At 46.7% G+C, this 25017-nt stretch overlaps 1 protein-coding gene across 1 annotated transcript in view; it reads left to right on the forward strand.

Annotated features, from left to right (window-relative positions):
• Positions 1-25017, forward strand: part of DNAH10 (dynein axonemal heavy chain 10) — a 146922-nt gene that overhangs the window by 90950 nt on the left and 30955 nt on the right. Inside the window, exons 42-55 of the mRNA XM_030860044.2 lie at positions 530-664; positions 983-1199; positions 3644-3763; positions 4807-4952; positions 7155-7307; positions 8252-8512; positions 9880-10052; positions 11109-11202; positions 11533-11700; positions 12239-12427; positions 17228-17399; positions 21135-21338; positions 22170-22250; positions 24365-24562. Coding sequence (XP_030715904.1) covers positions 530-664; positions 983-1199; positions 3644-3763; positions 4807-4952; positions 7155-7307; positions 8252-8512; positions 9880-10052; positions 11109-11202; positions 11533-11700; positions 12239-12427; positions 17228-17399; positions 21135-21338; positions 22170-22250; positions 24365-24562 — 2311 coding nt within the window. The remainder of the gene's footprint in view (positions 1-529; positions 665-982; positions 1200-3643; positions 3764-4806; positions 4953-7154; positions 7308-8251; positions 8513-9879; positions 10053-11108; positions 11203-11532; positions 11701-12238; positions 12428-17227; positions 17400-21134; positions 21339-22169; positions 22251-24364; positions 24563-25017) is intronic.

A 25017-nucleotide genomic window follows, 5' to 3' on the forward strand; every position in this document is an offset into this window, starting at 1 on the left:
ACAGCTTTGCACTCTTTGCTCAATGACTGTGGCCATGTCGTTTGAGCTCTAAGGTAACCTGCGCTTTTTCTATCAAATGGGACCTTTTGTGGCACCTCCCTCCCAGGTCAGTGAAATCAAAGGCTTCATGATGAAATGAAAGAGCATTATAAAGGACAAATTTCTCTACAAATATATGAGTTATCAGCGTTTATTCACCTGCCAAATTTCTCATTCATCAGAAAATATTTCTCACCCCCTCTTTTTTTTTTAATATTTATTTATTTATTTGGCTGCGCCAGGCGGGTCTTAGTTGTGGCATGCGGGATCTTTAGTTGCGTCATGCGAACTCTTAGTTGTGGCATGTGGGATCTAGTTCCCTGACCAGGGATCGAACCCTGGCCCCCTGCATTGGGAGCGTGGACTCATAGCCACTGGACCACCGGGGAAGTTCCCTCTCCCCGCCTCTTTCTACAAGCAAAGCTTCCCACGAACTTCCATTTAAATAAAGGAACCCTTAAAAATGCTTTGAAATTCTGCTCTTTTATAGGTGGAGCAAGGTGATTTACAGAGTCTGTTTGAGAAATATGTACCCTATCTCATTGATGTGATAACGGAAGGAATAGTGGCTGGAAAACAAGGAGAGAAGCTGAAGACAATAGTTCCGCAGACAAGCCTAAATATGGTAAGTAAGGATCTTTGTCGGCAAAAAAGAAATTCTTCCCTAAAGATGGACCCCCCCCCCCAGTGGGCTTTCAAGGGGAGCAAAGATGCCAGATGGGTAAGTTCTAACATTGCCAGCTACTGACAAGGAGGACACAATACTTCCTTTTGTGACCCTGTGCAAGACAAGATACTGGGCTCCATCTGTTGAAACCAATATGGTGGGTCACATAGTTCCCACTGCTTTGGGATCTGGGATCCCGGGATTTATGACCAGAACTCACCCTGGTGGGGGTGTGTGGAATATATGGACGGACCCAGGTGTTTTCCTGTGAACCAGGTAACCCAGTTAACCAAGATGCTGGATTCGTTACTAGAGGGAGAAATCGAGGACCGCGATGTTCTGGAGTGCTACTTCTTAGAGGCTCTGTGCTGCTCTCTGGGCGCTGCCCTGCTCGAGGATGGAAGGGCTAAATTTGATGAATGCATTAAACACATCGCTTCTTTGCCTACTGCTGATACGGAAGGGGTTTGGGCCAACCCTGGGGAACTGCCAGGTAGGAACCAAAGGTAGCTTGTTTTCCTGCTCAGAATGTTTTTGGTTAGGTTTTTAAGAGGACGTGACCTTGCTTTTCCATATGTATGCCTGTGTGGGTTTTCCAGGTTGTTTGCTCCTGTAGAGAAATGTGCAATGGTCAGAGCACCCAGTGGTACCGTCAGGAGACATTCAAATGTGTGAACTGCCATAGCAGAGCCCAGCTCCCTGGGATGTGGCCTTTTTTGCTGAGTCTACCCTTTTCCCCCCTAGCTTAGGCGCTAGCTTCCTTCACTCTGTTTAAGCTCTTTAAAATTTTCACATTGTGCTTGCCTTTGAAGTTCTTCTCCTTTGGGCTTCTCTCTCTTTTTTTTTTTCTCTCTAAAATTCCACCGCTTAATTCATCTGCTCTATTCCTGAGTATTTGCACAGGAGACAATCACGTGTGGATTTGCAGACCATTCATAGGAAATCATTACAGTAAGGTTTAACTGTTTGCATGAAGAATGTGCATCCTCAAAGAACCATATATGATGAAAATGTGGCATTCTCCAAGAACTATAGCTGACACTAGGATCCTTCTTTGTCTGTCTCTTAATGACATTTGAATATGGCTTGGCAGGGAGACCCAAGCTGTATCCTGTAATCATTACCTGGGCTGTTCTTTTTAAAGCGCAAAGTAAAATGATCGTAGGTCTTTCTAGTGGAGAGTCATTGAGCAAATAAAAGATGTTTTAAAAGTCTTTGGTCTTTGTTCGGACACCAAGGGAGGAAAGGGGGGATGGGATGAATTGGGAGATTGGGACTGACATATATACACTAATATATATAAAATAGGTCCTAATGAGAACCTGCTGTGTAGCACAGGGAACTCCTCCACTTCTCTGTACAGTAGAAACTAACACAACATTGTAAAACAACTATACCCCAATAAAAAAAACTCTATGGTCTTTTGGGGAGTAGTTTGCTTGTACTTTCTTGGGACCCTGAGTCTCCTTTGGCGGCGGGCTCGGGGGGTGCTTCCCAGCTATGCATATCATGCCGGCTATGTGCTGCTGCCATCAGAGACGATGCTGGTCCCGGTCTGGTCTTTCTCCCTAGTTTGCTCTCATCTTGGGGACTTGAATGGCCGTGTAGACAACCCCCTTCCAGATGCCTTCTGCACTCAGCTCCAGGATCCGGGTCCCTCGACATTATCCTAGCTCATAGCACCTGGCACAGTTCTGTCTGCATCATAAATGCATACCTCCCAATCCCTGCTTCACAGTCGGCTTCTGTGATTCCTGCCACACGTGACCCCAGTTGGCCTCGTGGGGACCGTCCCCCGCCCCCCGCCATTCTTCCTACCACCTTCTGAACCTTCTGAATCCTCTTCTGCCGCCCTGTCGCTTCAACCCCTCTTGCCTAATTGCCCTTCTGTCGAATCTCTCTGAGAAAACCCAAGCCTGCTTTCTCTGCCTCTCCAGGGGCTGAGGGATACTGAGACAATCACACAACCACGAAGTCTGGCACCTCCATAAATTCAGTCTTGAACTTGAACTCCCTCTCCTGTCCCCACGGGGGCAGTTCATCTCCCTTTTGCTCCAAATCTCCACATGGCCCTCTCCCCTCTCTCTGCAGGTGACCTTCCTTCTTCCTGCAACAGGAAAAATGGACACCGTCAGATAGGAATTTTTCCAGCCCCCAACTTCTCCTGTCTCCTTTCTCAGGGGAGAGGAGACCAGCTCCCAGCTGGACCCGCCCTGTGCTTTGAGGTCTACCCACACCCTCCTCATCAGGCTCCTGGCTTCACTGGTTTTCTGCTCTTTCTCCTATATTTTCCATCTGTCCCTCTCTACCAATCCCATCCCACAGGCTCTCAGACATCTCTACCCAAACTGCTCCTCCCAAACTGCACATGCACTGCCTTCTCGTTACCGGATCTGGTGACCCCTTCTGGTCTTTGCTTCCCCAACCTTGTCCCAGCATCGGACATGGTACCACTTTCTGCCTTCTGAAAACGTTCTTCCTCCATCCTGCTCCATCCTGGCCATGCCCTCAAAGTCTCCTTTGTTGAGTCTCCTTCCTCTGCCCCTCCCTCACATCAGGATTTGGTCCTAGACCCTCTTTTCACTCTTAATGAGACTTTTCACCATGTCCACAGCTCTGACTTCCAATCCCCTCCCTTCTGAGCCTTTTCCTGGGTTCCCTAGCCCAGTTATATTTAAATCTATCTATCTATCTATCTATCTATCTATCTATCTATCTATCTTTATCCATCCATCCATTTTTATCTATCTCTATCTACCCATCCATCCATCCATCCATCCATCCATCCATCTATCCATCCATCCATCCTTATCTATCTATTCAATTAAGTTTCTGTCCAGGGAGCAAATAGCATTAGTTCATTTCAAGCATGAGCCAAAGCTGATCCTGTATTTTCATGTCCACGATCGAAGTGAAACAGACCACTGTTTGTTACAGGTCACCTTCCAACCTTGTTTGACTTCCATTTTGATCCCACACAGAAGAAATGGATACCATGGAATAAATTAGTTCCAAAGTATGTTCATTCCCGTGAGAGGAAATTTATTGACATCCTGGGTAAGTGAGAACCAAACCCTCGGTTTAAGCGTGTCTGGTTCTCGTTCTGTGAGGAAGGGAAAAAGATTCTGAGGTCCCTGTGGTACTCTGAGTCCCACCCGGAGTGCTGGTTGGGAGAAACTGAGGAACGTGAGCCGTGGGCTTTTCCAAGAGGGCGGCACTTCGGATTCCTTTTATGTGCTGCTGGCTGTGCCTCTCAACTCTTTCCCTGGGCAGGTGGATCCTGACAGGTCGGGGCAAGAGGTAGGGTGCCGGTCTGCTTCCCGTTGCTTTGCACAGGCTCCCTTCTGCCCCATAGAGCTGGCTGGGCGTGGGGAGGGACGAAGAAAGGAGTGAAAGTGGAATGAACAAGGCAGCGTTTTGTAAGAGATGCCGCCTTGAGGGGTCGCGTACCATGGGCTTTGTGTACTGAGTCGTATTTTACGTGCACACCTCTGGCTATTTGGATAACATAGAGGCTGAAGCATTTCACATAACGAACATCTGATTTTGGTTTGTATGGAGTTCTTTCAGAGTGAGGTGTACGTATTTTCTCGGGAACCAATCAGGATTAAAAATTGCCAACGCAGGAGTAAGCCGGACCTGACTTTGAGGCTTCATGCTCTCGTCAGAGGAAACTGTTGGTCAGGAAACCAAATCGTGATAAGTGATAACTGAGTGACATATGCAGTGGAGAAGCTGAGTTTTTAATATCCTGAGTATAAATCAGAATGGGATATTAAAACCGTTTGGGTGTTCTACACCTGGATGTGGTGATGATGACACAGCTGTAGAAAGGTATCAAACTCATCAAATTGTACACTTAAAATTGGAGTGAATTTTATGGTATGTGGGTTATACCTCCATAAAGCTATTAAAAATAATGGTTGAGGTAGTGAGGTTCTCCTAAGATGATTTCACCCATATATACGTTTTCAAGGTCACCTCTTGGGTTTTTGCTGATGCTTTTTATGGGATTTATGGGATCCTGTGAAGCTCCAGGTTGCCCAATGCACACCTTCTTGGCATTTCTGTGATGCTCCTGTTCTTCATATATTCCTTAGTTCACACAGTGGATACAACCCGTACTACCTGGACGCTGGAACAAATGGTTAAGATTAGGCAACCTGTTATTTTGGTTGGTGAATCTGGCACCTCCAAGACAGCCACTACCCAGAACTTCCTTAAAAACCTGAACGAAGAAACTAATGTAAGTCATTATTTGTATCTGTTATCTATTGCCACGTAACAAGTTACCCCAACACGAAGCAGCTCATACAACAAACACTATGTCAGTTTCTGCAGGTCAGGAATCTGGGAGTGGGTTAGCTGGGTAGTTCTAGCCCAGGCTCTCTCATGAGATTGCAAGGTTGACCAGGGCTGTGGTCATCTGAAGGCTTGACTGTGGCTGGAGGACCCTCTTCCGAAATGGTCGGCCTCAGTTCCCCACCATGTGGGCCTCTCCAAGGGCTGCTGGTGTCCTCTTGACATGGTAGCTGGCTCCCCGCAGAATGAACGTACAGGATATCAAAGCAGATGCTGCAATGCTTCATATGACCCAGGAAATCACACACCATCGCTTCTGCCACATTCTGTGGGTCACACAGAAACCACCATGGCCCACCCTGATACAGCACGGGAGGGGGCTACACAGGGTGTGGGTGCCTGGAGGTGAGGGTGCTTGGGAGTCGTCTGGAGGCTGGCATTCACATTCCTCATCACCACTTTGTGGTTTCTCCCCTCCTTCCTCCAGCCACATGTCAAACGTAGGAGGGTCTGGGTGCCCCAGGGCAAACGACAGTGAACAAGGCTGTTAAGGCCCGATCTTGTGAGGAGGGGAGACAAAACGCGAAAATGAAACACGATCGTGCAGAATGTGCCAGGTGCACCGAGACGTTATGAAAGAGCGCGGCATTCCTCCTCTGCGTACTCAGAGTGGTCCTGCGGGGCCCACCTGCTCACCACTGCAGCTCTCTTGGCTTTAAACAAGTCCTGCTTTATGTTTAATAACCATGTAAAGATTCTTACCTCCTCCAAGAAGCTGCCTGTGACTCAGGATCTCCAGCTGTCATAGATTTGTCCCCAGTCCACACACTGACTCAGTTCCTTGTTAATGTTGCCCGTCATTTAAGTTCCCAATTCCTGTTCTGGCCTTCTGGAACCTCAGAGGGGAGACAGTTCCCCACTGCTTTCCTCTGACTCTCCCTTAGGCTGGTGCCTCCAGGAGCAAAGAGGCTCCGGGAAGCCACGTGGCCCTCTGGGCTGGGGAGTGGTCAGCCCAGCTTGGCGATGGGCACGTAAGGGATGTGGGCGGGACTGGGTTGCACTGCCCACGAATGGATGGTCAAGGTCACTCACATACCAGCACGTGCAGGCATGGTTTATTTAGCTCTGAGGATGCCATTGTGGAGGGCACACAAAGGATGTTTACAGCCAGAAGGACCTACCAGTTTATGGAGCAAAGGGAACCCGTGTTCAGAAGCCCCCCCGCTGTGACCCTTCCCACCGGGACTCAGCAGCTCGTGCTTATCGGCCCAACAAGACATATCTGGATACGTTCATGACAAAGAGAAGCACATTCACCTTCAGATGTTCAGCTCAGGTGCACCTGCACTTGTGGACACCTTGTAGCAGGGTGTTATCTAAGGCAGCGGTTCCGAACGTGTGGTCCCTGGACCCACAGCATAAGCATCACCTGAGAACTTTCTTATACCACTGGGACCTACTGAATCGGAAACTCTGAGGATGGGACCCCATCAGCCTGCCCTCCAGCTGACTCTGATGCATAATTAAGTGTCGGAGCCACTGATCAGTGAACTCTCACCCATCGCTCTAAGAAGGGGCAGGGGAGAAGCCCCAAGTACGAGTGCGTGCGGATGTGCGCCCCACACAGGGATCGGGGGCCTCCCTCACCTTTCTCTCAGTGGTTACTTCCAAGGACTAACTAGTGACTGTTCATGCTGTCTTTGACTTACTTATTAAGATGTAGCAGGCACGATAGTAACTTATGTTTGAATGTTGCTTTGTCGTTTTGAAAACACCTTGGTGTATTTCATCTCGCATGATAAAGTCACTCTATGAAGTAGTCCAAGAAGAGTTCATTAAAATCATCTTTCCGATGAGAAGAACGAGGCTCTGAAAGGTTAAGTGATGGTTCTGAGGTCGCCTGGTTAGAAGTCCACGCTGCCACACCTGGCAACAAGTTATTGCTTCACACAACCTGCCAAAAGGGAAGAGGAATTCTTGCTTTAGCGCTACAAGATAGAATGAAGTTCAGACTCACGTTGGGTTATAAAAAAGTTAGTTCAGATACCAACGAATTTGCAAAAGAGATGCTAGCTTACGATCAAACATTCCCTGCAGGTACTGTGAAAAAGAAGACCACCTTTGGAATAATCTCTTTCTGTTTCAGATTGTGTTAATGGTCAGTTTCTCCTCCCGCACCACGTCCATGGATATCCAAAGAAATTTAGAAGCCAGCGTGGAAAAACGAACCAAAGACACGTACGGCCCACCCATGGGGAAACGCCTCCTGGTGTTCATGGATGACATGAACATGCCAAAGGTTGGTGGGGTTAACGGCAGGGGCGGGGCAGTGTGCTGTGTTTGTGTGGCCGTGTGTGTGCGTGGAGTGGGTGAGCGTGAGAACGCCTGTCTTTATTCTGCACAATGTCTGCAGGGCCCAGGTTACGAGGAGTCAGCTTAAGGGACAGTGTGACAGGAAGTGTCTTCTTAACCAGAGAGACCCTTTCCTTAGATTGTGTTCCGTAGTTTCTCAAAGGAGGGAAGTAGGTAGCACGGCAGCCTCTGAACTATATTCAGCATATGTTTGAGCGAGAGATTTCCAAATGAGCTGTACTTCGGGCAGTAATGCTGCTCTCGGCCCGAAAGCATGGGCTTCGGGAAGCATGGGGGCAGGCGCTTCCTCAGGATTCCTCTGGCTTTACCAAGGAAAGGGAACTTTAGCGTGCACAATGGGTGTGTTTCTGGGGCCAGAGCCTGAGGGGTGCACAGTTTTCTTAGCACTGGGATATAGATTTATATCTTTTCTGCAGAACCATGTTTTCCCTGAAATATCTGTCTTCCAGATGGACTGTTTGCAAAGCCAGGATCCATCCATCCATTCATGCATCTGTGCATCCATCTTTGCCTCTGTCTATCTTTGCATCCAGCCAGCCATCCACACACTTGTTTTTCCATCCATCCATCCAACTGATATATTTATTGAGCACCTCCTATGGGACTGGTGCTGTGAAGTGATGAGCACAACGTATATAGTTCCTGCCCTCAGGGAGCTTACAGTCTAGACAGGGACACAGATTTCTAAAAAACTACACATCAGTATATAGAACTGCAAACTCTGAGAAGCCCAATGAAACTCAAGCCAGAGCGCTCCGAGAGAGCGAGAGGAGAGATGAGATTTAGTTTAGGTGGGCAGCAGAGGCGTTGCTGAGTTCTGCTTTATGATACCACTGTTCTTCCTTTTCTTTAAAAAAAAAAAAAATCAAGGTGGACGAATATGGCACACAGCAGCCGATCGCCCTGCTGAAACTGCTGTTGGACAAAGGCTACCTGTACGACCGGGGGAAGGAGCTGAACTGTAAAAGCATCCGAGACTGTGGCTTTATTGCCGCGATGGGGAAAGCGGGGGGAGGCCGCAACGAAGTCGACCCGAGATTTATTTCGCTGTTCAGTGTCTTCAACATTCCATTTCCTTCAGAGGAGTCTTTGCACTTAATTTATTCCTCCATCCTCAAAGGCCATACCTCGGTAATTTGATTTTAATTAGAAGTCTAAACCGGAGGGCCATGTGTTGGGTAGAAACGTGGTAGCAACGTGTGCATCTGGCACAGCAAACACGATGCCTACAGCCCGCGGTGCTTCTAGGGGACCGTGAACATGTTTTCATTTCTTTCAAAACCAGAAGAAAGGAATCAATATAATTCAGCCTGCATCATATTCATCTTTCTACCAAGGCAGTCATAATATATATGTAAGATAATATATTTAATTATAATTAAATAAAATAATGTATAAATATAGTTTTCTAGAAATAACATGTAATATATTTATATAATATATATAAAGAATATAATATATATAATAAGATATATAAGTAATGTATTTTTATGGAGGAAGGGACCCATGAAGGTGCCTGGGTCCCATGGAAGTTGTGATGTGGCCCTGAGTTACCTAGGCCACCTTGAGTGACAGCAGTGAACCAACTAGAGGACTTGGAACCAACTAGAGGAATTGGGCTCTGGAGTCAGGCCCCTTTCTGCTCCTTGGGCAAGTCCCTTGAGAGCTTTTAGTCCCCATCCTCCTCCGGAACAGGGAGATAATTCTGGTACCCCTCACTTAGGGTTTGGGAGAATGAAAGGAGAAAATGCATGTAAAGTGTGTGGCACAGTGCCCAGCACATGTCCGATACTCACTAGATACTAGTTATTGCTGTTATCGTTGTGGTTTACGTGACCCCCATGAATGGAACCCGTTCATTTAAATAATGACCTTCTGATCCTGGCATTTGCCTTCTAAAGCAGGCTTGCACACTTAAAGTCCTGAAGGGCCAGGCAGGAAACATAAAGGTGTGGGATCAGTGGTCACCTGGCGTGTTCATGCCCTACGTTAAGCCATTCGCTTCCAAAACAGTGAGGTCTGTGCTAGTCAAATCAACCTCAAACTGAGGGCTGGTTTGGGGCTTTGGTTTCATATCACGTTGATTTGTCAGTTAATGAGAAAATCTAGGGAAACAAAAGCAGATCAGATGATTAGTTTCTCTATTTCTTTAATTGTTTTCTTACCTCCTCTCAAAAAATTATGGTAAAATTCATGCAACATAAGATTAGCTGTTAAAACCATTTTAAAGTATACAGTTCAGCGGCATTTAGTACATTCACAATGTTGTACAACTATTCTGGAAATTTCCCATTGATGGAATCATACAATATGTGGCCTTCTGTGTTTGGTTTCTTTCACTGAGTATCATGTTTTCAAGGTTCATCCATCAGTGTAGCAGGTGTCAGTGCTTCGTTCTTTTCTATGGCCCAGTCATATTCCATGGTATGGATGGACCACATTTTGCTTATCCATTCATTCACTGATAGACACTTGGGGGGTGTCTTTTCATTCTGTAGGTATTTCATGAGAGCATTGTGGCTGTAAGTGACAAGCTGACATCCTGCACTTTGGCACTTTACAAAAACATTGTTCAGGATCTACTGCCCACCCCATCCAAGTTCCACTACATCTTTAACCTTCGAGATCTCTCGCGGGTTTTTAACGGTCTTGTCCTCACTAAGCCAGAACGGTGAGTTTGTTTTCTCTCACTAAAATGTGTCCCATCGGTACGATGGGTTTTCTTATTCTTTTAAGACAGAGGAGCTATCAAGGAATGTGGTGTGAATCCATGTATCAATTAATTACCCAGTGTCTTTCTGTTTACGTTAAACAAAGAACAGAGTCAAATGCTTGGTTAAGACCTGATGCCTCTTGAGCCCTTGAGTTGAAGGCAGGTGGAGCCAGGAGAGGCAGGTGTGTGGCCGTGTGGACAGGTGTGTTCAACCCCGCGGTAGGACTGCTGTGACAACCATTTGTTCTCAGTTCTAAAGGTGAAATTGGCCCGCGTGGAGCCTTTCCTTCATACACCTGAATTGTTGTCAGTTGCTAACTGGTTCTATTATCAATATATGTGTCTTTGGGAGAAGTTAGGCATGGAGGACAGAAGGGATTTAAGTCTGGGTCTAGAGGTTGACTCATGAAAGCTGGACGTATCTGTGTGTTTACATTAATGTAAACTTCCATCTATGTAGGTTTGCAGGGATCCTCCAATTTCGCGGATTCATGTTATGAATCCACAAAATATTGGAAAATGAATTAGGAACTTTCCCCGTACCCACACTGACTCCTGGGTGCCCTTGAAGGTTTCAGAATGGCAGTTCCAGAGAGAGCAGCTCTAGGTGTTTAGGGTGGAGTGAGAGCTCGTTGCCAGAAACCAGAAAAAAACCCGGAACTGGGGTCAGTTGGTTCTTAGAAAAAGGAGCTGCCAGTGGCTCTGCTGCTGATTTTAAATTCATAAATTCCAGTAAGTAGGAGTCCTGTCAGGTTCTCAGGTCATTTATGTCACTTATAGACAATGTTCTTTTTCTTCCGTGCAGCAGGATAAGTTATGAATGACAACGTTACGGTCTTTACAATTAAATTGTTAGCTTGCTTTAAATTTCAATTAATGTGAAACCAGGGGGGAAAAAAGGCTATGGGAGTGTTCTCCTTTTCTGCACCCTGTGTACCCATCTGAAAATAGTAGCATTCAGCCTGCTCTTCCCTAGATAACTTTGTGGCTGGTTTTGCCCCTTCCATCCTGTAGGTTCCAGACGGTGACCCAGATGGTGAGAGTCTGGAGGAACGAGTGTCTGAGAGTCTTCCACGACCGGTTAATCGATGAAACAGACAAGCAACTGGTCAGTACATTGAATATGGACCAGCAAATGCAAAAAAGTACTCTAACCACAAAATTCTTCTCTGGGTGAAAAGAAAAAGTACAAATCAAAAAAAAACCCAATGTATTTTTTTTCAATGTGTTTTTTGTATGGGACACTGCAGAAAAATAGAGACTAATAATGAGAGTCAACAGGTAAAGTAGGGTGGATTATTAAGTACCTTGCAGCCAATGGGGAAAAAAATCGAATGCAAATTACTTCAGATAATCCTAGCATACACTCTTTTTCTGACAAGTCTTAGCACGTCCGTGGCGTTGAGTTTGGCTTCCTGAAGTGGTCTTGTATTGTCAGGTTGAAGAGCACATAGGCAGCTTGGTCACGGAACATTTTAAGGATGACGCGGAGGTGGTGATGAGGGACCCCATCCTGTTTGGAGACTTCCGGATGGCTCTGCACGAAGAGGAGACGCGTATTTATGAAGACATTCAGGACTATGAGGCAGCCAAGGCTTTGTTCCAGGTGCGGACACGGCTCACCTCTTCCGGGAGCGCATTGCATGGGTGCCCAGGAGGTGGAGCTAGGAAGGGCACCCATGCCTCTGTCTCTTGGTTCAGGATGTGGGCTTGTGTCTGATCCAGTGGTGTCCATGTCCAGTGGTGCGTGGGAATGGTCTGATGAATTTGTTCAACACACAGACCCCTGGGGCCCATCTTTGTGCGTTTCCCTTCATCAAGCCCATGAAGGGTGCCAGGGTTCTGATGCACAGCCAGCTTTGGGAACCACTCATCTGCCCCCCTAATATTCATCTTCATCTTAATTCATGAGTCGAACCTTGTAACTAGCGTTGTCTCGCTGCTGGCCAGTCACAGACCAGCAGATCGGAATCTTGATCGTAAAAGCTAGTCTCTTAAACCTGAATGATTGAATAATTTCAGCAATTATAGACATTCAGAAAAATCTCTCCTCTGTTCTTAGTCACTCTGGCACAAAAGGAGAGAGTCTGTCTCTTAAAAACCAGTGATTCTTAAAGAAAATTATTTCTTTTTCTAAAATTCAGGAAATTCTTGAAGAGTATAATGAAAGCAACACCAAAATGAGCTTGGTTCTCTTTGATGATGCTTTGGAGCACCTGACCCGTGTGCACCGCATCATTCGACTGGACCGTGGCCACGCCCTGTTGGTCGGGGTCGGGGGCTCCGGGAAGCAGTCTCTGGCCAGGCTGGCCGCCTTCACAGCTGGCTATGAGGTGAGCCGAGCTCCCCTCCCACCCCCCAGAAATGGGTTTGGTATCCCAATTTCCACAGTTAGTAGTTCCTGCAAATATTTGAGCTATCTATAACAGACCATAACACGATGTTTTCATAGAGTATAAAGTGTTTTTGTTGGGGGGGGGGGTTGATATTATTTTAACTGAATATTTGAAGCATCTAACTATTGTATTGTATTTGGAATGAAGAATCTGTCAAATCAAGTTCGAAAGTCAAACACGAGCAAATCCCGTGACCTGTGACCTGTGCTCGTGTGGAGGAGGGGTTGCCCTACACCTCCATGGACCCAGTGTTGAGGGTCGGCAATGTATCAGCACAACCAGCATGCGTGGTTCTGGCACATTCTTAGAATCTTTAAAAAAAAAAAAGTTTTATTGAGATACATTTCACAGACCATACAGGTCATCCACGTAAGGTGTACAATTCAATAGTTTTATAAAAATATGTTCCCAAGGTTGTGAAACCATTACCACTTTCAATTTTAGAACATTTTCATCATCTCAAGAAGAAATCCCAAGCCCTTTAGCTGTTGCCCTCTCTCTTCCTGTCCTTCCAGCCACCCCCCAGCCCTAGGAAACCACTACTCTACTTTCTGTCTCTCTCGACTTTCCTATCCTGTATTTTCATACAAATAGAATCAGAGCATGTGGTCTTTTGTGGCAGCTCCTTGCGTTTAGCATAACGTTTTCAAGCTTCATCTATGTATCAGTGCTTCACTCCGTTTTGTGGCTGAATCACGTTCCCTGTGTGGTAGCCCACGTTTCGTTTATCCATTCATCTGTTGACAGTCATTTGGGTCATTTCCACCTTTTGGCTATTATGAACTACACTGCTCTAAGCATTCATGTACAAGATTCTGTGTGGACATATGTTTTCATTTCTCTTGGGTGGATACCTAAGAGCAGAGTTGCTGGGTCATAACGGCAATTCTCTGTTGACTCATTTGAGAAACTGCCAGATTGTTTTCCAAAGGGCCTCACCATTCTATATCCCCCCAGCACTGTATGAAGGGTCCTGTTTCTCCACACCGTCCTTAGGCTCTTACAGATAGTCCTGCAGTGCCCACAGGTTAACTCGCCAGCCTGGCCCATCACCGTGGAGACGTGCACCGTGCAATGAGAATCAATTTTGAAGAGGAGTCGTCTCCACAACTCACCCTCCCACACTGTCCTTAGTTCTCTGGTATCCGATCCTGTTCATTACTAGGGTCTTGCATTATCCTTAATGTCTCTGTTTTTGCTGAAAACTAGCCCCAGGTGCCTTGACACCCCCCCCCACCCCCGCCGCCCCCTGGCGTGCCTGCTTTTCCTGGGCAGAACAGGGTCGTTATTCAGCCTCAGTCATTACCAGGCACTCAGCTACCCCTGATGCCTACCCTGGATCCCTTTGATCCATCCTCGGAGGGGATACCTCTTGTTGGGTTTCCGTAATCCTTCTACTAGCATTAGAAGGTGTCCTTTTGCACAAATTGTCTTATTCGTCTTCTCGTGTCTTCTGGAATCAGATTGAACTCAGCATCATTATCATCATCACAGAGTGATCACGGCTGTTATGGGATCACTGGTCTCTATATACACATAATATGTCCTCGTTGCAGCTATTCGGAAAATGCAGAAACATCTAAAGAAAATAAAGATCATGTAATCTCATCACCTAAGGATTACCACTGTTGGTTCCTAAGTAACATTTTGGTGCACATCCTTCCAGAATTTTCCTATGAGTCTACAAATATATTAACTTATTATTAGCAATGGGTTAATGTAACTTTTTCTTAAGAGGGTCTTGTAAAATTTTATTTTCAAATTATATTGTTCAGAGTATAAAAATAATATATACCTTTTCCATTTAACATGTCAACATCCCTTGTCGTTTGACATCTTTCAGAATCCAAATTTGATGAATGTGTAGTACAATATTTTAATTAAAAATTCTTCTTTAGTTAGACATTTAGAAATATTACAATTTTGCAATATTATATAATTAACATCTATATGGAACTTTTGTAATCTGTTTTTTTCCATTTAACTCTAGATCACTGACATCTTTTAAAGTCAATAGCTATATATTTGCATTTTCCTTTGAAACACTGCCCAATGTTCCCTTGGGTAGATATGCCACACATAAGCCTCTCTGTTGGTGGACACTTAGCCTTTTCCTTGTTTTGTTATTATAAACAGTGCAGTGATGAACATTCTTGTTCTTTGCACACCGATCAGTTTTTTCCATGCAAACATTTTCTTTTGAAATTGGGAAACTGGAGGGTTTAAGGGTATATGTTTTTAAAAGACCTTTGATCTGTGGCACCAGATTTCACATTAGAAAGGTTGGACCTGAATTCATGGTGGAGTGTGCCTCCTTGAATCAGGAGTAAAAACGGCCTAGGGAATTCCCTGGCGGTCCAGTGGTTAGGACTCAGTGCTTTCACTGCTGGGGCGTGGGTTCGATCCCTGATCAGGGAACTAAGATCCTGCAAGCCTCACGGTGTGGCAAAAAAAAAAAAAAAAAAAAAAGAAAAGCCTGGAGATGGAGGCTCAGAGGAGAAGCAAAGGATTTTTAATTTTATCCATAACTTTGTTAAAAATAGTTTTGAAGCAAATATGACTTTTGGGTTTTTAGCAAATGTTAAAGATGGGTGGGGTTTACAGTGTCATTCTATTATTCACTGTATTTGGTTTATTTTTTAAAATGTCTTCATTAACAACCAGTCAGTCCCACGACAAAGGACTAAACTGATTTTTGCTACCAGCAATGTCCTTTTCTCCCTACTCTGCCAATACCACGTATTGTCATTCTGATATCTGCCAGGGTTATGGGTGAAAACTATTATAGTTCAAATGAGAATTTATTTCTTTAATTAATAGTGCAGTTTGAATATCTTTTTATACGTTCATTAGATATTTGTCTTTTCCCTTTTTTGAGTTGCCTCTTTATATGCTTATTGATTTGTGAGAACTCTTTATATAGAAGAGGAGTCACGGTTAATTCAATGAATCTAGCTTGCAGTATTTCACAAATACTAACCTTTTGTTGAAAGTATTTCTAAACTAACTTGGTTGATGTACCTTTAAAATTAGATAAAGTATGTAATCAAAATCATCCATTATTCAAATGTAATTGTTTTACTATTGTTTCCTACACTTTTCTGTAGGATGTAATGTTACCCTCTGGGCAAGTTGACTTTTCTGTTGATTATTCCAGGTAAAACTGATGCATTTTTGGGACTTCCCTGGTGGTCCAGTGGTTAAGACTCTGCGCTTCCACTACAGGGGGAGCAGGTTTGATCCCTGGTTGGGGAACTAAAGTCCCACATGCCATGATGCACGTCCAGAAAAACAAAACCAAGAAACAAACAAACAAACAAAAATGGATGCATTTTCCTTTGAGGTAGTGCTTGTGCATCTTGGGCTCGAAGAATGGCGGAGAGGATGTCAGAGGGAAGTGGAGAAGGAGTGGGCTGTGCTGGGCTGTCCCTGTGTCCTGGGAAGTGGAGGGGCAGTTGGGCAGGGGGACCAGGAGAGCTGTCCATGCCAGGGGTGCCGGGACCTGTTGAGGGGGCGCAGTGAAAGCTACACTCGGGGAGGATGAACGGGGTCTGCAGGCGGCAGGTAGAACTGGAGACCTGATTATATGTGGCTGGAGGGCTTCCATGTTGCCCTGAGATTGTGCCTGTGACTGTGTGAGAGGGTGTGCGGGTGTCCACGTGTGTGTAACCGTGTGTGAATGTGTGTGAGGGACTTTGAGTGTGAAAATGGGTGAGCACCTGTGTGTGTACCCACGAACATGGAAGTGTGTCGACTGAGTGCGTGTTGGAGAGTTGACTGTGAGTGTGAACGTGTGTGGGTGTGAAAGTGTGTGAGTGGCTGCGTGTGAGCATGTGTGAGTACCTGTGAGTGTGAAAGAGGCTGTGTGTGTGTGTGTGTGTGTGTGTGTGTGTGTGTGTGACAGAGAGAGAGAGAGAGAGAGAGAGAGAGACACTAGAGGTAGAGGGGAGGGAGGAAATGAGGGATCTTTCTGTTTCCATAAATCTGAGCTTTTTCTAAACCGTTGGTCGCAGTTAAACTTCTACACATGTGAGCCGGAGGAAATGCTTGAACAGGGAAGACTTGGCTGACATTTGTGTCCTTATTTCCATTTTTATCTATTTTGTGTGTAATAGGACTTTTGAATTTAAGATTTTTTAAATTGCTTCTTCTTCGGTTTTTTTACACATCTTCCCCCAGTTTATCGCATTTTAAATGAGTTCGCACAGTGACTGCCCACACGCATTTCCTCTGTTGCTTGGCTCTCCTCTGCCGTCCCTCCCTCCCAGTAACTCAAATGACTCTTTTGTTTTTTTGGCCACCCCACGTGGCTTGCGGGATCTTAGTTCCCCAACCAGGGATGGAAGCGCCAGGTCCTAACCACTGGACTGCCAGGGAACTCCCATCAAATGACTCATTTTAATGACTGAGGGTGTCCTTTGCATTACCCCCACCCCTCTTTTTGCAGGCCTTGTTCCCTGCATAAGCTCTCACCTCGCACACGTGTGCGCCCGCACAGGACGTCCGCTGTGGTTTGTTTGACAAAAAGGGATGTCAGTTTTGTGTGTCCTGCATTTCTCACTCAACCGTATCTTGTGAAAATGGCCCAGGTCATCCAGATTTGCTGTCACTGGTCCCTCTTTGATCGTGGCTCAGCCCGAGCTGCGCTGCCTGGAGCTGTCCTCTCCCTCTGCACTTACCTGGACACCCTCCCTAGGGCCGGTGGTCTCACGGGGATGCTGTGCTCCGTGTCGGCAGGTGTTTGAGATCCTTCTGAGCCGCGGCTACTCTGAGAACAGTTTCCGGGAAGATCTGAAGAACCTTTACCTGAAACTTGGCATTGAGAACAAGATGATGATCTTCCTGCTCACGGATGCCCACGTGGCCGAGGAGGGTTTCCTGGAGCTCATCAACAACATGCTCACCTCAGGTACCAGGACGCTGGTCTCGCACGGGCATTGCTGGTCTCCGCTGCTCAACTTTCAGCGGAGGCTGTCTGATAGCGTTACCTTTTTAAAGCACTTCCTACCTGCAGAGGAGGCATCATTCAGGCTCTCACAGGTGGGTAGGCACATCACAGGCCAAGGGTACAGTGTGTACGGCGGGAGCGTGGTGAGCTGGTGGACGGGATGCAAACCAGGTGAAGGGGCCACACCGCGCAGGGCCTTGTGAGCCATTTAAAGGAGAATAGATTTTTTTTTTTTTTTTGTGGTACGTGGGCCTCTCACTGCTGTGGCCTCTCCCGTTGTGGAGCACGGGCTCCGGACGCCCGGGCTCAGCGCCGTGGCTCACGGGCCCAGCTGCTCTGCAGCATGTGGGATCTTCCCGGACCGGGGCACGAACCCGTGTCCCCTGCATCGGCAGGGGGACTCTCAACCACTGCGCCACCAGGGAAGCCCGAGACTAGATTTTATTCTGGGTGCGGTGCTGTGGTACGGATTTACATTTTTATTTATTTTTATTTTTTATTTTATTTTTGGCCATGCTGCATGGCATGTGGGATCTTAGTTCCCCGACCAGGGATTGAACCCACGCCCCCTGCCTTGGAAGCGCAGAGTCTTAACCACTGGACCGCCAGGGAAGTCCCCAGATTCCATTTTTAAAAGAGCCCTCTGGCTGCCCTGTGGGAACTAGATTAGAGATGCATCAGACCCCGAGAGGGCAGCCAGCTTGGAGCTGCTGCCCAGGTGCAGGTGAGACGTGACAGCGACTTGGACGAGGGTGGGACAGTGGGAACGGAGAGAACTGGTGGATTCTCGAGATATTTTGGAGGTAGAGCCAATGGGACTTGGATAGACCGGACGAGGTGAGGAAGAGAGTGTCAAGTGTGATTCTCGGGTTCCTGGCTTGAGTGAGTGATGAGTGGTTCCATTTACCAGGAAGGGAAGACCAGATCGGGCCTGTGTCCCGTGGGGCTTGTGGAGTCCGCTACACCTACCGGCTGTTAGGTAGTGTGTTTGTTTTCGAGGGCTGCTGTAGCAGAGTACCACAAAAGGGTACAATAGACAGCAAACGTCCATTGTCTCACTGTTCTGGAGGCCAGGAGTCCGAGATCAGGGCATCGGCAGGGCTGGTTCCTTCTGAGGGCTTTGAGGGAGAATCTCCCATGCTTCTCTCCTGGCTTCTGGTAGTTTGCTGCCAATCTTTGACCTTCTTTGCCTCGTAGAGGCATCACCCCGATCTCTGTCTTCGTGTTCTCTTGTTGTTCTCCCTGTGTCTTTCTCTTTGTCCAAATACCCACCTTTTAGAAGGACACCAGTCATATTGGATTAGGACCTACCTTAATGACTTCATTTTAACTTGATTACTTCTGTAAAGACCCTATTTCCAAGGATAGATGAGTCTGATGCTCAGAAGAAGGGCCTCGGGTGGAGATGTCAATTTCAGAGTCACTGGCCTGTAGTTTTTAAAAGCTTGGGGATGGGCAGTCATCCCGGGGGAGAGTGTGAGAAGCAAAGCGAGTCCGGGACTGAATTCAAAGAGGAAGAATGAACCAGAGCAAGAGAACGCAGAGGAGAGCCAGGAGCAAGTTCCTCTTTATATCTTGTCGTCCACACGGCTGTGAGTTATCACAGCAACAGGGCACACAGCACGATCGGCAAGGGGAAAGTCTGGGGGAGCCAGGCACAGGCTTCCAGAGCCCCCTCCCTGGGGTGTCGCACAGGATACACTCAGTCCCCCAGCGAGGAGTTGTGATAACACGTGTGAAGTATCCTCAACCAGGGACGCCCTAAAAATGTTTTGTACTAATTTGAAATGGTACAAATAGTGAACAACAAAAAAAGAAAAAACCCAACAGAAACCCCAAAGCCCAACGAGCCACAATCTGGCTGTTTCTCGTCCTCAGGGGGCTCGTCTCCCCTGCCCGTCTCCATGTGTTTAGTTATTCCATAACTCTCATCAGGTCTAAACCTTGGAGCGTGTCGACTCTTAGCCTCTCCCACATTTGCGAATGCTTTTCTGTCTCTAAAGCCTGTCCCTTCCCTTGTGTCCCCTTTACCATCTAAGCCAGACCCTTGCCGTGTCTGACCTTGACTTTTTGCACACATCTCCGTATTGCCCTTCCTCCTAAGGTACCACTCTCTGCGCACTGCGCTTGTGTTTTCTTTGCTCTGGGTCTCCGTGGACTGACTTCTCCTGTCTCTGCAGCCTGGCCGCCTTTCTCTTCTCATTCTCCAGGTGTACTCTTTGCATCCTGCCTCTGCATCTTGCCTATGCCTGGTACACTCTCTCTCTCCATCTCTTTATCAGCCTCCATGGCTGCAAGCGGCAGGAGCTCAACCCAAACAAGCTTACGTAAAATTAGGGAGAAATGAAGGAGATGGTATTGATTCTTGGAACTGAAAAAGTCCAGGTTGGATTCAGGTGCTCAAATGATATCATCAGGAACTGGTCTCTCCCTCGCTCTTGGCTTTACTGTTTTTCTTTTATTTGCATTCTTGGGTTTTCCCAAAGTAGTTTTAAAAAATGGCACTAGAAGCTGCAGACTTGCATCCTCCTTTCTTAGTCCAGTGAATGAGGGTTTCTCTTTCCCAATGAGGGCCCTCATTGGCTGGCTCAGATCACATGCCCATCCCTGAGCCAATGACTTTGGCCGGGGTCATGCAGGGTTCTGATTGGTCAGGCCTGGGGTAGTGTCATGACTACCCAAAACCACATCCAGACTTAGAATGGATGAGAAGTGATTCTCCAAAGGAAAAGAGAGACCTATGACAAGAAACGGGGGGAATGCATGGGGGCTGGGGGCAAAAACAACAGAACTCCACTTTCAAGTCCACCACCAAGGAAACTTTCCCCCCAGTTTTAGCTCTAGTGCCTTGCAGGGTCACCCTCCTCCAAGAAGCCTCCTCGACCGTGCCAGTTTCCCGTCTCCCGAATGCCTGGGGCACCTACTGTCTAGGCTATTGATGTGGCCTTTAGCACACGTGTCCTTGGGTTGGCAGCGGACTTTTCATACATGGGTCACACACTTGTAATCCGGGGTGTCAATGTCAGCCCTGTTCTCTGTCTGTAAACCCCACTGCAGGGCTCGGGGTGTATTTTCTATGAAGACTGAGTAGGGTCCGGTGGGTCCATTTAATAGTACCCCAAAGGATCGAGGGCAAATAGCTCTGAAGCTCTTATGCTTTGCTGCAGAATGAAGGCTTTGCCTCTCCTCCTTGGCACCGATGACATTAGGGCTGGGATCATTCTTTGTTGTGGAGGCTGTCCTGGGTATTATGGGATGTTTAGTAGCATCCCTGGCCTCCAGATGCCATTAGTACCGCCGCCCCACAACACACACACACACAGCAACACACACACACACACACACACACACACACACACACGTTGGGACAACCAAAAATGCCTTCAGACATCGCCAGATGTCCCTTGGGAAGGGCAGAGTTGTCCCCAGTTGAGAAGCCCTGCTCTGATGCTCACGATAACGCGCCCAGGTAAGCAGGAGGCACTTGTTATTTCCATTTCACAGATGAGGCGACTGAGGCTCAAGGGGATTCACACACACAGCAAGTGAGCCTTGGGTCTCAGAGTTGGGGCCCAAGCCCTGCGCTCTGGACTCGGCATCCACTGCCCTTTCGTGACGCAGTGCTTCTTGCCATTTCAGTGCCGCGAGAGATAATAACCCTGGAACTTAAACAGAATCCTGGCCTTTGTTTTCTAGGAATCGTGCCCACGCTTTTCCCAGAAGAGGAGAAGGAGTCTATCCTCAGTCAGATTGGACAAGAGGCTTTGGAGCGAGGGATGGGCCCGGCCAAGGAGTCCACGTGGCAGTACTTCGTGAACAAGAGTGCGGATAACCTGCACATCGTCCTGGGCATGTCGCCGGTGGGGGACACCCTGAGGACCCGCTGCAGAAATTTCCCAGGTGCCCTTGAGCAGAGCCTGCAAATCCATTTTCCCCCTTCAGCAGGGCACGTGCCTTAGGGAGGGAATGACATATGAGGTTCCACCAGCAAAGTGACCCATGCCATGGTCATTAGGTTGAAATGTGGGCCCTGCCATGTCGGATGAGCCCCGAGCGGCCCCTCACATCTGCCAACAGGCTCTCGTGTTGCCGCTGGATGGCTGTTATCCTTCTGACACGAGGGAATGCTCACGGTCTCAGGTGCAAGGCCCATAGCGAGTGCAGTGTAGCTCTCCGTGCCCTTCCATCAGGGAAGATTCTGGCAGCCTCATGGAAGGTGCAGTACCTGCCCTAGAGCAGAGGGAGGCCGTTTTGCTCCCCCAGGGGGACATTTCTCAATGCCTGGAGACATTTTTGGTTGTCACAACTCTGGGGGGGGCGGCCACGTATCCAACTGGTATCTAGTTGATAGAGGCCAGGGGGCTGCCAAACATCCCACAGTGCACAGACAGCCCCACCAGACAGGATTATCCGGCCACGTGTCGACAGTGCCGAGGCTGAGAAACCCTGCTTTTGATCATTATTTTTGTTTATTTACTTATTTTTAAAAATTTTTGGCCGGGCTGCGCGGCATGCGGGATCTTAGTTCCCCGACCAGGGGTCGAGCCCGCGCCCCCTGCATTGGAAGCGCAGAGTTCTAACCACTGGACCGCCAGGGAAGTCCCTTGATCATTATTTTTGGACCCGCCCGGCTCATTCACCAATGTGTTGGGTACCAAAGCCGGTATCCATGTTCCCGAGCATCGCGGAGTTGCAGAGCGATCATCTCTTTTGTTTCTCTCTCTTTTCAAGGTCTAGTAAATAACACTGGTATCGACTGGTTCACGCCCTGGCCTTCCCAAGCTCTGCACGCAGTGGCTAAGTCATTTTTAGGTAAGTGACAGCTAACGTGGGGACCATGTTAACAGTATAACAAGGCAATTTGTTATCCTTTTTCTGACTCTGAATTTTGGTCCAGTAGATTCTGTCACCATTAACCCCCATGGCCGTGAATGGTGTTTGAGTTTGTTAGCGTGTTTTGATTTATATTGTGTTTTAGTCCAAAGAGATTTCGGGGGATTTACAAGGACAACATGGGATAAAAATTGATTCGGTATCATCCAAAGTAGGGGTCAGCAAACCCTGGCCTGAAGGCCAAATTCAGCCCACGGCTTGTCTTGGCAAATGCAGTTTTATTGGCACACACGTAATAAACACACTGTCTTACGGCTGCTTTTATGCTACAACCACAAAGCTGAGTAATTGCCACAGAGACTCTACGGCCCACACAGCCTAAATATTTACTGTCTGGCTCTTTACAGAGAAAGTGTGCTGACCCCTGACCCCAAGGATGCCTGAAGGACCAAACTGATTATCCATCAATGTTGATTTTGATGTACAGTTTCCAAGCCCTGAGGCCTTGACTATTAATTTTAATCTTCAAAATAAGAAAGCAAGTCAGTTTACCCTCAGGGGAGAACTTTTTATCTGGACCTAACTGGAGCAGATTTATGACACTGGGTGACCTTGTAAATAGCGCCAGCCTTATGAATACGTATTCAATAAATAAATAACTCGTCCCCCTTGGGAGGCAGATCGCAGTCTTTTGGGGAAGGGGGCTAAGAGAATGACTCTTTCCTGATGATATAACTCAGGGATCAGCAAACTTTCTCTGTAAATGACCGGATGAGAAACATTTTCAGCTTGGCAGGTCATATGGTCTCTGTTGCAACTACTCAATTCCACCATCGCATCAGGAAAGCAGCCCTAGACGATATGTAAATGAATGGGCGTGGTCGTGTGCCAATAAAACTTTATTTACAAAAACAGGTGGTCGGCCGGATTTGTCCTGCAGGCTGTAGGTTTACCCATAAGTATGGGTATTTGTGAGGCAAAGCTTTTCATGCGTGCTGTTAAATTGGCCCATGGCTGTGGTTTGCTAATCCCTGGTATAATTCAAGATCAAATATGCAGAATCTCGATGAATGCATGCTTTTGGTCATACTTCCTTCCTTCATTTTCTGCTTTGAGGTGAAAGTATTTTGCCATCCGTGAGATAATCCAAGTGATGTGGTTTTGGCACCGGGAGTGATGATTAATTCTTTCAGCAGACTTACAGGAAGACCTACCTTGTGCCCAGTATGTGCTGGGTACAGGGGATACAGCAGGGACACTGAGCAAATTTCTCTCCTGGAATCTCAAGCCCCTCCTACTACACTGCCTTAGCCTTCCTACCAGGAGGGACAGAGAATTGGCTTTCTGTGTTCTTAGAGAAATTACCAGAGCGTGGATCAGTACTGTGGTCCAGAAAAGCCACTGACAAGTGATAACTGCTCTTTTCTATTAAAACATTTTTATATCATATTTTACTGTGGTAAAATGTATAAAATTTGCCATTTTAACGGTTTTTAACCATTTTAAGTGTGCTCTGTTACACTAATTACATTCACCATGTTGTGCAACTGCTACCACCATCCATCTCCAGAACCTTTTTCATCTTTAAAACTGGAACTCTGTCCCCACTGAACACTCACTGCTTGTCCTCCCAGACCTGCCCCCAACCCCTGGTAACCTCTAATATACTTTCTGTCTCTACGAATTTGCCAACTCTAGATATTTCATGTAAGTCAAATCATGAAACATTTGTCCTTTTGTGTCTAGCTTCTTTTACTTAGCGTGTTTTCCAAGTTTATTCATGTTGTGGCGTGTGTCAGAATTTCCTTCTTGTTCGAGGCTGAATAATATTCCATTTATGGACAGACCATATTTTGTTTATCCATCCATCTGTTGATGGACACTTGGACATGGTTCCCACTTTTGGCTACTGTGAATAGTGCTGCTAAGAACATTGGCGTCCAAGAATCTCCTTGTGTCCATTTTTCAGTTCTTTTGGGTACAAACTTAGGAGTGGAATTGTTGGGTCACATGGGAATTCCATGTTTAACTTTTTGAGGAACTGCTCCTTTCCTTTCTTTATGAGCCACCCTTTTCCATTCCTTCCTCTTCAGGGACTAATCTGCTGATCCCAGTAGAAAATATGGAAGATCTGGTAGAACACGTTGTTTTGGTCCACGAATCCGTGGGTGAATTCAGTAAACAATTTCTACAGAAACTGAGGCGCAGCAACTACGTAACTCCCAAGAACTACCTGGATTTTATTAACACGTATTCGAAATTACTGGATGAGAAAACTCAGTATAATATAGGTAAGACTTGGGAATGGGACGGTTAACAGGAATTGTTATTACTTACGAATAAAGATCCAACAGCTGATCTTTTCCTTAAGTGGACATTTCTTAGCAAGATTGGGCACACTCAGGATTGAGGCAAAGCAAAGCACATTTTGGATTTTGCATTTCAGAGTGATTCATCTGTGTGGGCCTGGCATGCTTTTATTTTTGTTTTTCTGTGCTGGGCCATGCACTTTCTTAGCTCTAAATGTTCATTGCATTAGAGATACTATTTGATGAGAGCAACACGCCCTGCTGGACGATGTTTTTCTAAAATGCTCTGGCTCTGGTTGTTTGCCAACAAATGGTTATTTTCAGAAATACATTCATTTTGGAAGATGCCATCCCCAAACGGCAATGGAGGTACTGATAGATGCTTGACATCTCATGAAAATGATTTTTTTTTTTTTTCCGGTGAGCCCAACTTGGAC

Source organism: Globicephala melas, chromosome 13 (genome assembly GCF_963455315.2).
Source record: "Globicephala melas chromosome 13, mGloMel1.2, whole genome shotgun sequence".
NCBI lineage: Eukaryota > Metazoa > Chordata > Mammalia > Artiodactyla > Delphinidae > Globicephala > Globicephala melas.